This window comes from Trichosurus vulpecula, chromosome 4, assembly GCF_011100635.1.
Source record: "Trichosurus vulpecula isolate mTriVul1 chromosome 4, mTriVul1.pri, whole genome shotgun sequence".
Lineage (NCBI taxonomy): Eukaryota > Metazoa > Chordata > Mammalia > Diprotodontia > Phalangeridae > Trichosurus > Trichosurus vulpecula.
This window is the reverse complement of record NC_050576.1, coordinates 268,079,244-268,094,587: the sequence shown is the minus strand read 5'-3', so window position 1 is coordinate 268,094,587 and position 15,344 is coordinate 268,079,244. Positions and strand designations below refer to the sequence as shown.

The window sequence follows — 15,344 nt, the reverse complement described above, 5'->3', positions numbered from 1 at the left end:
CTAGAGATTAAGAATTTTCGCAGAAACGATTTGCATCCTGAGACTCCAAGAAAGGTGAGAATAAAACGTCAAATGAAATAAGATATTTAAAAAAGACAACATAAGATATATGGCCAAATTTTAAGTCAAATATGTATTACATTATGTTTTCTAAAAATACAAAAAACATATTTCAATAATTCTAGGATCATATATGTGGATACTCCCTCTATCAATGCACATCACCATGTGTCTATGCATTAACAGATGGTTAGTGGTAGCTATCAACAAAAAAATTCTCTGTGATGAGCCATCTAAACTTAGCTAGGCTGGACTCAGACACAAACATACAGACTATTACTCAGCCCATATGTGATGCCCTTTCAGTTTGGTAAGGCCTACCAGAGCTTGTGCTCCCCTGACATGGTTTTTGAAAACCTACTCAAAGCCACTGAGATGGCACTGGAACATATGAAGAAAATTGCTACCTTAAAACATTTTAATCGAAAATATGATAGTAAATAAAATATTCATTTTAAAATACCTTAAAATGCAAGTTTATTCAAATGGTGAAGAGTAAATTATATAAACTGCCAAACCCAAAAAACGTAACGACAAAGGGCAAAAAATATGTTGTAACCAAGGAATAATGCTGAACAACTTAAGCCACATCTACCCTGCAAATCTGAGAACTGGAATCAAGAATTAGCGTCCAACAGGAAGTATTACATAGAAATAATATATAACAAAGCCCTAGTTTATTCAAGAGCCACAAGAATAAGAAATAAAAAATAATACCTTCTTCCAACTCTGTGTACAGATTTTACAGTTTTCTTAGGGAAATCCAAAATTGTGAATCTAGCAATGAACAAGTATGTTCTTACTTGAATGGCATAGGCAGCTGAATCCTGAGCACGGACATTATCAGCATATGCAAGGAATGCTCTGGTTAATTCCATCAACAATCCATATGCAAAATTTGAATCCTCCACTCCAGTCTCATTAACAAGGAAAAAAAAGTTTAAAAGTCAACTGACAGAAAATTCATTTAATCCTCACAATATCCTTACCAGGTAGCTGCTATGTGACAGGAAAATTCCTTAAACTTTAACTCTACTGCCTTGTAACTTTGGCTTCAAGCTAGACTTTTTTTTTTAAATGGGATCCTAAATTAATTTGGAAAGAATGAATTATTAGGTTTGTAGAAGATAAATCAAAGTCCAAGACTCTTTTGAACAACTTCTGTCTGGCATAACCTCAAATCCTACCATATAAACATTCCAACATTTGGGCTCACTCTCTTAGATTACATAAATTGTTTAAAAGGAAATAAATTTTAATACAGTTAGGAATGAATATAGAGAGAAGTATCTATGATAAATATATAAAAAAGCTTTATTCTTAAGAGTATGCTATTCAAAGGGCAGATAAGGGGTCCGGTCCAGTGGGTAGAGTACCAGGCCTAAGTTTAAATTTGGCCTCAGACACTTAGCAGCTGGAGGACCCTGGGCAAGTCACTTAACCCTGTTTGCCTCATTTTCTTCATCTATCAAATGAGCAAACCACTCCAGTATCTTTGCTAAGAAAACTTCAAATGATGTCATGAAGAATCGGACATGACTGAATGACTCAACAAATAATATTCAAAGAAAATCCATAACTTTATGGCTATTGGCAGAGGATCACTGAAACAGTATATGGTTGCCTATATGGTATAGATTAAGTAATGTCAAGGTTAGGTGTAAATTGGACATTTCTGTATAATATCTAATATAGAAGTACCAAATGAATTGGGAACTATTCTAAAAAATTCCCAATTGCTACTACTTACCACAAATGTAACATCCTTTCCTTGAGTTTCGCCTGTGGAGAAGTCCAGACGACCAGGATCTATGGCACCTAATTCCCCTAAACACTCTCCACAAAGTAATCGAGCTTGGGAATTTGCATCTTGGCAACCTTTCAAAAGTACTGTCACCAGTTTTGAGATAATAGGCTCTACTGTTTCACTATCTGTAGCATATTTTATTAATTTAACCTAAGTAGAAAAGAAAATTATTTTAAAATCATAAGAATCATCATATAAAACTTAAGTTCAGAAGATTTACAAACCTTTCTCATTATAGAAGATTTTGAATATATAAATGGATATATCACTCAATAAGCAAGCACATATTAAGAGCCTATTATGTTTGAGGTACCAATCTGGGGATACAAATACAAAGAATAAAACTACTGTCAAACACCTTAAATTCAAATAAGAGAGAAAACCAATACTAATATAAATACATATTGAATAAATACGAAGAGGATAAGTAAAAGTAAGTACAACATACCTAAATACAAATTGGATAAGGGGGGAGGGTACTAACAGCTGAGGGATGAGGAAAAGAGTCATGTAGAAGACAGCCAGGTGGTCCAGTGGATAGAGCGCTAAGCCCAGAGAAAGGAAGAACTGAGTTCAAATCGAGACTCAGACATTTAACAGCTGTGTGATCCTGGGCAAGTCATATAGCACCTACCTGGTAAGGATATTGGGAGGACTAAATGAAATAATAGCCGTAAAGCACTTAGCACAGTGCCTGGCACATAGTAGGTACTACATACTTATTCATGTTCCTCCTTCTCTAGAAGGTGGTACTAGAGGAGCATCTTAAAGGATATACATGAAAAATAAACATCGTAAAAGATCTTTAAATTAATCCTTACAAGCTTTAAGCTGACACGACCACAATAAAATGACAGACTAAGATAGGATTATGCTGCACAGGATAGGATTTGGACCTGGAAGGGTCATTGGAGAGCATGGAGCTCATCACTTTTATTTTACAGATCTAGAAAAAGGTTCAGAGGATTTAAGTTCTTCAATTCAATATACATCTATTAAGTTACTTGCCCAAGAGCATATAAGAAATAAGTAAAAAGTCAAGGATTTCACCTTGGATATTCTGATTCTTCCTTTTCTATCCAGCTACTTCTTATTGATCACTTAACCTATTTTAGCCCCTTTTTTTTCCCCATGAATCCAGATAATCTGTTTCTCATTCATTGTTGGATGAAGGGTGAATAACAATAAATGAGATAAAAGAGCATTTTAAGGATTCTGTACAAGAACTTAGTAGACAAAGCACAAAAGTGGTGAAGCATTTTGAGTAAAATGAAGGCAAGTCATGAAACCAAGATGCATCAAGCAGGCCAGAGGGGGCAGTGGGAATAACACTGGCAGGAGAGTGTTCAAACGTATTCCATCCAGGCTCTGCTACTCACCACCTGTGTGGTCTTGAGCAGGATGCTTAACCTTTTGAAGACTTATTTTCTTTGTAAAATGAGTTGGTAGAACTATATGATCTCTAAGGTCAATCCATCAATCGACAGGCATTTATTAAGCACCTATGTGATGGACATTGTGCTGCTAGACACTAGCCATACAAAGATAAAAAGGAAACAATTCCTACCCTCAAGGAACTTCCCTTGTCCAGGAAAACACTATGTATATACATATAAATAAATACAAAGTACTGGCAGGAAGGCCTCTGAAAGAAATAGGAAAGGCCTCATGTATGAGGTAGTTCTTGAGTTAAGTTCTGAAGGAGCTCAAAGATTCTAAGGAGTGTAGTCTAGATCAGAGAGAGTCAGTGCAAAGGCCTAAAGAGACAGAATTGGAATGTAACCTAAGAAAAGCAGGTAGAACAGTCTGGCTGTTAGGTACAGTGCATAAAGGGGAGTAGCATGGAATAAGACTGAAAGCCTGGGCTAGATTGTAAAGGACTTTAAATGCTGAACAGAGAAGAATATGTTTGATGCTAATGACCACAGAGAACCATTGGAGCACTTTAAGTAGGGATTTGGCAGTTGTATAAGGGATGCTCTGAATCCTAAGACACCATGAGAAAGATAGGAGCCTGGAGTAAATCTGGTGGGCTTGCTAAAAGCCTTTTTGTATCTCTTTACAATGAGGAATACCATAGTTAGTCTTGAAAATAAAATCACTCAGCTTGGCAAGTACTCAATATAAGCCACATCCACTGAACTTTGATGATCACTTCATCAGGGGGTCATTTTTCTTCATGCTGTTAGTAGCCAAAGTATAAGATGTGAAGACAATCAAAAACAACATTCCCTACTCAAATCACATGTTAACAACCATTCATCAACATGTCAAGGCAGACATTCTGTCTTACTCAAAGCCTTAAAGAGTGTGATCATTAGGGCTGAATCTTAAGTAGGCACTGATGTTTGAAAAGTGAGATATGAGTGATGACTAATACGAGAGAACATATGGGAATGTATTCCCTTGCCTACTGCCATGTAAATGCCAATACTAACTATAAGGGAATCAGGAAATGGATGTTAGTTAGAAAAAAGAGAATGTAGTTCACAACCTAAATCATCAATTCTCCCACACACTCTAGGCAAGTGAATAGAGAACTCAGAAATATATATTTAACTAACTGAAAGCTCCTTAAGAGCAGGGACTATTTCCTGCTTTTTTGGGGTATCCTCACAGCTTAGCGCAGTGCCTGGAACACAGTAGCAGCTTTATAAATACAAGCTGACTGTCAAAAGGTTCTTGCTTTTAAGTTATTTGGTCTGCAGTAGTGTACTTCTAAGTTGGCTAAATTATGCTAAAGTAAAACTATTTTTTATGCTTCTTCACTTAATAATCAGAGAATCTTGAAAAATTAAGAAGGTAGAAGGCACACAGATTTCACCATCTCAAAAAGTACAGCAGGAGCAATAGCAAGGGTTGTATTGGCTTGTGGAAACCTTCAAATGAACTACTACACCTTTCATACTATTTGGAAAGCTTCCCTTATTAAAGCCCTAACTTAAATGCAAGATGAGTAAAGGATGAAGATAAGAAAAAGAGGCCTGAGTCACCAGTAAATAACATCTAACCTGTGTGTGTGCTCACAAAAGCATACATGCACATGTCTGCTTTGAAATATCTGAGCATCCATGCTAACTTTCACAAGGTAGGAGAACGTCCCATTAGAAATGTCCTATCAACAGTAACATGCAACAATGGACCAAGGAAGGGAGATTGTATATAAAGGGGTGTATTTGAGAACCATCCATTTATAAATATAACTTGAGAAAGTGGATGATATTTCTCCCAAGGAAAACAAAAGAAAGTCAGTGACAGATTATTTGAAGGCCAGCAGCAGGAACGGAGAGAAACAAAGGGGAAGAAGCTAGAAAAAGAGCCATAAGGGTGAAATTAGAAAGGTAGACTAGAGAATTCAGATAAAAAAGCAAAGCCATTAGGTTGCTCAATCCTATAATGTGATACATGCTTTGTCTGTTTTGTGTTTGAATACAAATGACTGTACTGACTGCACTAGTTTTTTTTTTGGCACTACTGTTGATAGATTTTTATTGATCTACCTTCCCCATACTCTATTGACTAGTCTCCAGTGGGATCAAAAGCATATGTCTCCAATACTGCCGGCCAACTAAGTCTGCATTATTTGGTTAAGGAGGAGAATGAATCTGACTGGTTCGTTTGAAAATTAAATTTATGAATGAGTTCACTAGTGTCATGTTCTAATCAACTAACCCAGATATTAAAAATAAAAAGATACATCTAGCAACTACAAAAACATAATAATTTTGTATGACAGAACATTGCTAAAGTAAAAAAAAACTTTTAAAAGAACAACACAAACCACTATATAAAATACACAGCTAAACTAAGCTATATTCAAATAAGATTTGATAACTTCCCAAAAGTGCTAATCTAGCCATCAAATCATTAAAAATATTTTCAAAACATAGCATTTAGCACAGGAGACAGTCTTTTGAATTCCCTGTTTGGTCAGATATAGAAATATGGGAAATAGGAGCAAATGGAAAAAAGACAGATTAATGGAAAGGATGGACAAATAGAATGGAACGGAAGATACTTTAACAATAAATTTCATAATAATAATCAGTCATTAACAGAAATACAAACCTGGTCTATTTGGAGGATGCAAATAAAACTTTCAAAAAATTTTTCAGCTTTCATTACAATTAACTGGTATACCTGATTTTTATACAGAGTTTCCTTTAGGCTAGTAAGAGCATGGATACGGACATCTACGTTCTCATGTTGAATTGCTTTCATGGACTGCTGTAGCGTTGTCTGTAGATCAGTGCTCTCAGAGGTCTCCTAAACAAACAAGACAAATATGTGGCTTAAACATCATTTCAAGTACAATTTTTAGGGTCTCAATGCCTGAACTTGAAACTAGAGTCCAAATAAGAACATTCTTAAAAAAAAAACAACCCAGAATGTTGCAATCTAAAAAAGACTGACTTAAGCATTTTAGAGTTGGAGGAAAAAAACGTTTTTGAGAAAGAAATTTTATTATTTGAAATACCAATGTTTCACAGAGGACATTCAAGTTCTTCCTTAATCCAACTGCCCAGCTGCTGCAACATCATTAATTACAGCCCAGAGTGAGAGTTAAGTCAAGCAACAGGAATTTATTAAGTGCTTACTATGTGCCAGAAACTGGGAGAATAAAGGGACACTTCCTTCCAGGTCAGGGCCTCTTCACCTTTGGTGGGGCAAGGAGGCCCTGGGCGTCAGTCTGGTGAAACCTACAGGCCCCTTTTCTCAGGATAATGTTTTTAAATTTATGAAATAAAATATACAATATGACAAAGGAAATTGATTACACTGAAATATAGCTATCAAACTATTCTAAAAATAAGTTGTTCACAGACCCCAGATTAAGAGGCCTTGCTCTAGGTTTGTAGTTGTTCACCATTCATTTTCGAAGAGGACCAATGATGTCATGGAATGATGATGTCTTGATTCAAAATGCTTGAACTGGATTTAATTGAGGCAGAGCTGCATAAAGTCATCAGCCTCACTCTCCCTTCCTGAGTTATCAAAGTTCAGTGGCAGGACAAAAGTCAGGATAACTGGTGATGGCTCAGGATGCGGTAGATGACCCTGGCATCTTTGAGGTCTAACCAAGCTCATGACCATTGGAACAAACTGTTCTCATCTGCCCATTCCGCCGGAGAAAGTCTTCACATGCTTGGGGTAGACATCCCCCTACCTCACTGATGGTGTGAAGCTTATGGGTTACCTCCATCTGGTTTAGCCATCTGCTGAGAGAATTTTATCGAGATGTGGCTGCTGTGCACGCTACAGCTTCGAGGAGCCACAGGTGAGAGCTGGGTGACAAGTGGATACCAAAGGTGGATAAGCAGCCCCGAAAAGGGCTCAGCAAGCTCTCACACAAGAAGTACTAATTGTCCCTGAACATCTAATAAACCCTGTTCTAGGTAATGACTAAGAGAATAATATTTTGCTCATGGGATTTTACCACAGCCTTTCGAAAAAGAATCAGCCTCATTAAGACATACAAATAAGCAAAAGATCAGAGTTCTTCTGATCTCCCAAAGCCCACACCCAAAGTTCTTAAATTGTGAACAGTAAGACAAACTAGATGCAGCATAGTGTAGCAGAAAGAGCACTAGACTTGAGTCAAAGAACCAGGTCCTGGCTCTTCCACTGATAACCCGGATGGCCTTGGACAAGACATTCACATCCCAGGGCTTTAGTTTCCTTCTCAGTTAAATAAGGATAATAGTTATTCTTGTCATTTTCTAGTTTTGTTAAGAAGAAGTAGCAAAGCAGTGCAAAGAGGAAATGGTAAAGTACTGTAGAAATCTGACCTGGCATTATCATTATTATTATTAAATAGAAACTGAAATGAAAAATTTGCACCTTAAGAAGCAAACTTCACTATCTACTCTTGGGAAGGAAACAAAGTAAGATGGCCGAGATCCAAAGTAGGTCTATATAAATTCATTTACATATATTTTTAAATGTGTGGTTCTCCTGAATATGAATTCTGGATGTGAATAAAAAGCTTTCCAGCAATGGGAGCATATTGCAATCAAACTATATATAGAAGTGTTCCTGACAGCTACCTGTAGTTGGATGGTATTTATGGGGCACTGTTCCACCAAATCTTCCAAAACTGGGCAAAACCAACTACTTCCATAATCCTGGTGTCTCCACAGCTAAGTCACTTCACAAATATTAACACTAACTGCTTGTGACAGGTCTCCTTCACAAATTTAAGATTAAGAACTCAGTGTTTAAAACCAAGTAAGGACATCACACCTGACCATAAAAATAAAAACCAAGATAATTATAAAGTTAAAATCTGAACTTTTTAAAAAATTAAACATTCTAATTACAGCCTTTTTCAAAAGTATAATGTCAAATATACAATATTTTAAAAAAGAAAGAAAAGGGAATACCCTGGCTTTGACATACAATTAGGTGGGAAGAATATGACCTTTAGAAAGAACATCAAACATGAACTAAATCATTAAGCTGTCCATCATGTTCATCTATTTTTCCCAAAGGGAAGCACATTTCCAATGATGGCACAAGTCACTGGTATAGGTGAGTGCTATCATAGACACTGTTGAAGGGCTAACAGAGCCGTGATCACTGCAGCACACACATTTTCTATTCCTTAACTTGGTTTGTCTTAAATGGAGGCTACCATGCATATCACTAGTCTTGGTGGTTCTGAACTATGGACTAGTATGTTTCCTACTAGGAAGCTAAGTAGCACTGAGTACTGGCCCTGGAGTCAGAAGGTATGAGTTTGAATCTTGCCTCAGACACTTGCAAGTTATATAACCTTGAGCAAGTCACTTAACTTGTCCTCTCAGTTTCCTCAACTGTAAAAAGAGGATAATAATTGCAGCTACCTCTCAGGGTTGTTGTGAGAAGCAAATGAGATAATATTCCCTAAAGCATTAAACCCAACATCCTGGATCAGGCATCTTCTGTTTGTCTAAGGAGTTTAAGGCTAAATGAAGGTGATCAGGGTTATGACCTCAGCAAAAATGGGTGTAACATATAAAAATTAACAACATCAGTAAGAGTTTTCAAGTCAGTATTTTCAGAAATGCAACACAGTTCAACAAATACAATTACCTTAAAAATCCTAATTTGGCCTGAATCATCTAAACCTCCTCCACTCCCTTCTCTCTACATATTGAACTTTCCAACACAAGATTCCAGAATCTTAAGGTTGAAGGGTCATCCAGTCCAATTCCTACCTGAAGCATAATACAAATCTTTCACACCAACATGACATAGGAAGTTTGTGGCAACAGTTCACATTCAGTATTTCAGGTGTACAATGAACCAACAGATTCTATCCGCACGCCTGAGAAATGAGGGTCTTATGGACCCCAGACAAGGTGGATGGTAGATAAAGTAAATAAATCCTTCTCCCCACACACTTTAATCCTCTACTGCTGATTCCGTTTTCAACTGCTGTAATGAGAGCCATCTGGTTCTCAGGTGGTTACCAACTTCTGTTTGATTTATAACTTATTAGATTGAACTTTCCTTGGTGATTCTGCCCACTCTTGATCCCATAGTTTCAACTATCATTTTTAGGCAAATGATCCCTATATCTCTAGTCCCAAACTCTTCTAAGCTAGAGCTCCATCTCCACCTGGATATCCCAGAAACTTAACCTCAAAACCCAGATTATCCAAAAACAACTAATTCCTCCAAATCCTGTTCCTTCAGATTTACCCATTTTTAGTCAGTGGCGCCAACATTCACCGAGTCAACCAACATCACAACCTGCTTCCTTTTCCACACTCCTCAAATCCAATTAGTTAGCAAGTCCTGTCACATTACAGAAATCTCAGCACTAGAAGGACATCTGTGCTTAGAAGCTATTTTCCATGAACTCGCTATACCAAGTATGCAATGAAACCTCTATCAGGCAGTAGGATCTTTGTGATGACTCATGGAATCTCAGAACCAGAAGGGACCTTAGAGGGTGTTTTGTCCAGCCCATACCTGAACAAGAATAAATGGTCATCCAGACTTTAATGATGACCTCTAGAGAAGAAGAACTGATTATTTCTTTAAGGCAGCCCACTTAATTTTTAAAGACTTCTAATGTTAAGGAGTTTTTCCTTAAACTAAGCCTAAATATGCATCTTTGGACTTTTAGTTCTATATTGAGGCCAAACAAAGCAAATCCAATTATTCTTACATGTGATAACCTTTCAATATTTGAATTCACCTATAATGCACTCCATACCCCAACAAACATCTCCATGATAAATGTCCCCAGTTCCTTTTACCTCTCCTCATACAAAATAAATCTGACTGGCCATTTTGGTCATCCTCCATTGGACATTCTCTAGCTCACAACTGTTTCTACTAAAATATGGTGCATGGACTTCCTCCCTGGATAGCTGTCTGAATTGGAAGCAGACTCCCTAGCTGCCAAATACTTAATCCAACAAAACCCTGAGCTTCATACCAGTTATTGTTGTTGTTCAGATGCGTCAGTTTTGTTTGACTCTTTGTGACCCCATTTGGGGTGTTCTTGGCAAAGATACTGGAGTGCCATTTCCTTCTCCAGTTCACAATGGTCTGAATAATAATTAAGAAAGTCAATGAGAAACTAGAGATTGCATTAGATTTTGTGGCTATTACATCAAATTATGGGCTCCTACCGGAGCTTAGAGTCCACTAAAAATCCTACATTTTTTTTCGAGAAAATTACTGTATAAAAGTATTTCAAAAGAAGCAACAGAAAGAACATTGATTTTTAAGTTAGAAGACTTGGGTTCACTTCCTTTAAACCCAAATCTAAAAATCTTTCCATATATATTAGATATAGCATATGCACTTATAAAGAAAATATCATGTAGTTATAAATTTGCTTCTAACAATAGACTTAAAATACCAACTAAAATTTTAATAGTTTTATACTTTCCTAAGGCCAAAAACGGAAGACAAATACCTTCCTGTATTCGTGGAGGGTTGTTTTTATCTTTTCCAGTTCTGGATGATCAGGCAGAAAATATATTTCATGTAGGAAGTCTTGTACAGCATCCCTAAAAGTTTATTAGAAGAAAATCAATGTTCACAAACAGTTAAAACACTACACCTTGGGCTCTGAGAAGTTATGGATGTGTTAGTACTTACTCAAATTTTAAAAATTATTTGATTCACTAATTCAAACTGGCATTAGACCTGATAAGCCTAAATTAGTGAGGTTTTCTTACATTTGGTTTTGACTGAACATTTGTTAAAGTCATTCAAATGTGCTATTTTTTCCCTTCCCATTTTGGCTGCTTAGCTGAAAATGCAATTTAAATGAAGAATAAGTTATAACTGTATCTACTTAGAATTTTGGTTAAAAATTGTATTTTATAATTGAGATACAGGGCAATAAGAAAATGTTTTCTGGTGTAAAAGAAGTGGTTTTTTTTTAAACATAGACCACATTTACGTTTACTCCTGACATTATTCTTATTCGGGTCTCTACAAGTCACTGAAAACCCAGAGATACAAACACAATCCAAATTTTAATCAAGTAATAAGTACTTTAAATGTCTCAATTTAATGCGCAGATAGTAATAATTTGTGATAAACATGACAAAGCATGAACCATAAAATGCTGGCCCTCTTATATTTCAATTATTCTGTTAGATGTAAATGATATAAAAGAAAATATATATATAAAAGAAAACATGTATCTGATATACTTATAATTCAAATATTTAAAAGTCAATGTGTATAGCACATAGCTAGGCAATGTGGCCCTTGTCCATAACCTAACAAGAAAAAAATGAAACTCCCTAAAATTTATAATCCAAGGCAATATTTGTTAAGTGTCACAGAAGTGACACAGATTAAGTGCTATGGCAGGACTGACTTGGAAGAGATCATTTCCAACTAACGTGATCAAACAAAGCTGCATAAAGAAGGTACGTCCAGGAGGTGGGGCTCTAACAGGCAAAGATGGGTGGGTGGGAAGGAGACATTCCAGGCAGATGGACCATCACAGATGAAGGGATAGAGACAAAAAAGTTCAACACTGTCTTGAATAGACTAGATTGGGTGGAAAGCAGGATTAGTATTAAGGAGTAGTAGAATAAGGTTGAAAAGGTAAACTGGCATCAGACTGTGGAAGGTCTTCAATTCCAGGCCAAAGCCCCTAAATTTTATGAGGTTACAATGGGGAGTAAATGAAGTAGATTTTTTTTTTATTTTAAATTTGATACTTTTTGTTTTTACACTGAAAAGAGACAGGACAAGCAGAGATGGATTTTAAGGAGATTAACCTGGTGGCCCTCTGCAGGACTGGAGGGTAGGGACAGCAGTTAAAAGGCTATTATAGATGTCTAGGTATCAGAAGTAATGCTCAAAACAGAGTTGGCATTCCTTTAAGTAAGTAAATATATTCTCACACACATCCCATCTTGTTTTTACCCCTTTTCAATAAGATTGACAAAGGTAAACCAGCTTATTCTGAGTTTTACTAGGAAAAAAATGATTAAAATTTTGTTGCAATTTTAAAAAATTGAATTATCAGTTCAGCACACTGAGAATTAAAATCAAAACAGTATTTTTTGCTAGTAGTGAGTCAACAAGTATTTACTATTTACTAGGCACTGGGAATAAAATGCAAGTAAACATAAAAATAAATAACTTTATTTAATATGGTTCCATATAACCAAATTTCATTCTAAAACCTGAAGTCGCAAAATGAAAAATCTCCCATCCTCATAATCATTAATTGAGTTATGGTGAAAGTACCTGTTATCAACTATGAGGAAGTGAAAGACAGCAGACGTTTCCTTTGGCTGGATATGTATGAGAGGCAGCAAAGCTACTATCACATGACTCAGAAGGGAGCCTAGGTAAGCATGGTCCAAGCAACGAACAAAGCAGTCCCAAGCTCTACGTAAGAAAGAAACAAAAGGTTAGCTCTTTGTCTTCCTTTTTGTGATAAAACAAGCTTTTTAAATTCCACACTTTGAGCATTTCAAGTTTAGAGAGCTCTGTTCCTCAAAGGTACAAGCATCCATACTGGCACAGCTAGGAAATGCAACAAGAGCACAAATTTAGAAAACCTGTTGATTTACCTGCAGCATAGTTCTGGAAAGTCATCCTTAAATCGGAGTCCAGTCCTCAATGTGGTCATCATCTTTACTCTCACAGAACTGATATGCTTGGGTCCCATCAGCTTCATTAATGACATCAAACTGTTCAAGGCCTGAAAAGAAGCAAATATGTTTTTTTTATATGAAGACTATAAACATGTTGGCAGGAACAGATAAGTCCTCAGGGTAAATACTCCTCATCCAAATTCCATGGCAGCATTCATTCTCAGATGCCACTATCTAAACAAATTCTCAGATAAAATCATCATAATAAATGAATAATTAATCAATAAATATTTACTAAGCACCTACTATGTGCCAGGCACTGTGCTAAGTGCTGGATAACCACTCATTTGGCCTATTCCAGCATTCCCATTTGCTGCATTTCAGACTATTGACCAGCCCTTTAAGCTTCCACGGCATTGCACTCTTTGGCACCTTCTACCCCCTGCTGACCATTACTTTTTCATTTTCTTCAGGACTCTTTTCTCCCTTATGGTCCTGTTCCTGGCCCTTTCCTTTTCTTTCTCTAGAGGTGGTCTCATCTATTTCCCAAGGCTTCATTAATTACTTCTATACAGATAACTGTCAAATTGATAACTCCAACCTAACTCCCAAGGTTTAGACTAGCATTTTCAATTATCTCTCAGGTAACTTTACTTGCATATACTACTGGAACTTCAAAACCAATGTATTCAAAACAAAACTCACCTATTCTCTTCCTTATCTCCCCAGTTCTATTCATAACATCATCTGACCAAGCAGTGCTTGCTTCAGCCAACTTCATGGCCGCTGGAACAAACTATTCTAATCTGCCAATTCTGCTGGGGAAAGTCTTCACATCCTTGGGGTAGACACCCCCTTAACTGATGGTTTGAGGTCTGTTGGTTACTCTCAACCCCATTCAGCCTGTCTGCCAAGAGGGTTTTTACCAGGCTGCGGCTGCTGTGCATGCTACAGTTTCTTGGAGCAACAAGGGAGAGTTGTGTAACAGATGGATACCAAAGGTGGACTAGCAACCCTGACAAGGGCTCAGCAAGCCCTCACACCAGAGGTACTAATCGTCTTCAAACAGCCCACATGTAAAGAATGAATAATATATCTTTAAGTGACTGGTAAAGCCCTTTGGCTTGCAGCTTTTTCTTCTAGTTCAATTTAGTTGTATTACCAAAACGCTGCAATGTAATTTTATTTCCCACTTGTAGTCTGATGATAGTCTTTGCTAAGACTCACACACACACACACACACACAGAGCAAAAAATGTAATGATTTTTTCCATTCCTTTAACCCATTAACTGAGAATCAGTCCAATAGAGTGAAATTAACTCTACTGGGCTGATTTCCACTCTATTTGCTACTTACTGTCTGTGTGACCTTGGACAGGTCACTTAATCTCTGTCCCAACACCTATCCAGCCTACACATTACTTACAGATCAATCTTCTTAAAGTATATATAGCTTTGGCATCATACCTTACTTAGTATATTTAAATGACTCCCCATTACCCACTTGATTAAGTCCAAATTCCTTAGCCAGACATCCAAGACTCTCCACGATTTGGTCCCAAACTACCTTTTGAACCTCCTCTCCTACTACTCCCCCAATTCTGACTAATTTCTACTGATTCTTCAAGGTTCAGCTCATATGTCAGCTACACTGAAGTCTTCTCTGTGTCCTTCTGGGAAGAAGTAATCTTCCCCTCACCTGGACATAGTATTTTGTATCTCTTACTAAATTTCACATTATACCCAGTGCAATATTTGTTCACATGTATGTTTTACTTCCTATAGTAAAATGAAACTACATGAGAACAGGGACCATGTCTTTGTATCCCATGTTGCTAGCACTCAGTAGAGGGCCTGGCACATAGTGTTCACTCACTAAATATTTGCTGACGGATCTACTTCAAAAATTTTTTTTACTTCTTAATCTAAGAGGTAACTCATTACTTTGATCTCGATCTCTCTAGATCAGTAACTTCCAGTTTTTCTGAAGCGGCACCAATCTATTATTTCACTTTATGATATCCTTTAACTATGATAGAGAATGGTCTACATTTTTTAAAAATCAAGGTTAATTAAAATAAGCTTTAATTTGATGATTTTATGATATATCTTAACATAGAGAAATGCCAGGATATCACAAACCCCGAGCTAGTAATTAATGGTTTGAGGAGTCTCTGTCCTTTCAGGTTTATAAACAGGGGCTTCCTTTTTAGTATAACAAGCAAAGAGCTTCTTTCTGAAATAGACTAACAGAACACGAGACATAATCATTGCTATACTGTGTTAGACTCACAACTTATCTTGCCCCAAATGGTGTGACAGTAGCACCCTGGGATTTAGGTAAGGGCCACAGTTCTCTTCCCTAATATCAACTTCAAAAGGCTATAACCTTAAAAGTAATCAGC

At 36.8% G+C, this 15,344-nt stretch overlaps 1 protein-coding gene across 1 annotated transcript in view; it reads right to left on the bottom strand.

The window, feature by feature from the left end:
• ATR (ATR serine/threonine kinase) overlaps positions 1-15,344 on the bottom strand; it is a 121,536-nt gene that overhangs the window by 71,814 nt on the left and 34,378 nt on the right. Inside the window, exons 18-23 of the mRNA XM_036755385.1 lie at positions 12,916-13,046; positions 12,587-12,730; positions 10,785-10,878; positions 6,008-6,133; positions 1,811-2,017; positions 864-977 (exon numbers count right to left, since the gene is read on the bottom strand). Of these exons, the coding sequence (XP_036611280.1) occupies positions 864-977; positions 1,811-2,017; positions 6,008-6,133; positions 10,785-10,878; positions 12,587-12,730; positions 12,916-13,046 (816 nt within the window). The remainder of the gene's footprint in view (positions 1-863; positions 978-1,810; positions 2,018-6,007; positions 6,134-10,784; positions 10,879-12,586; positions 12,731-12,915; positions 13,047-15,344) is intronic.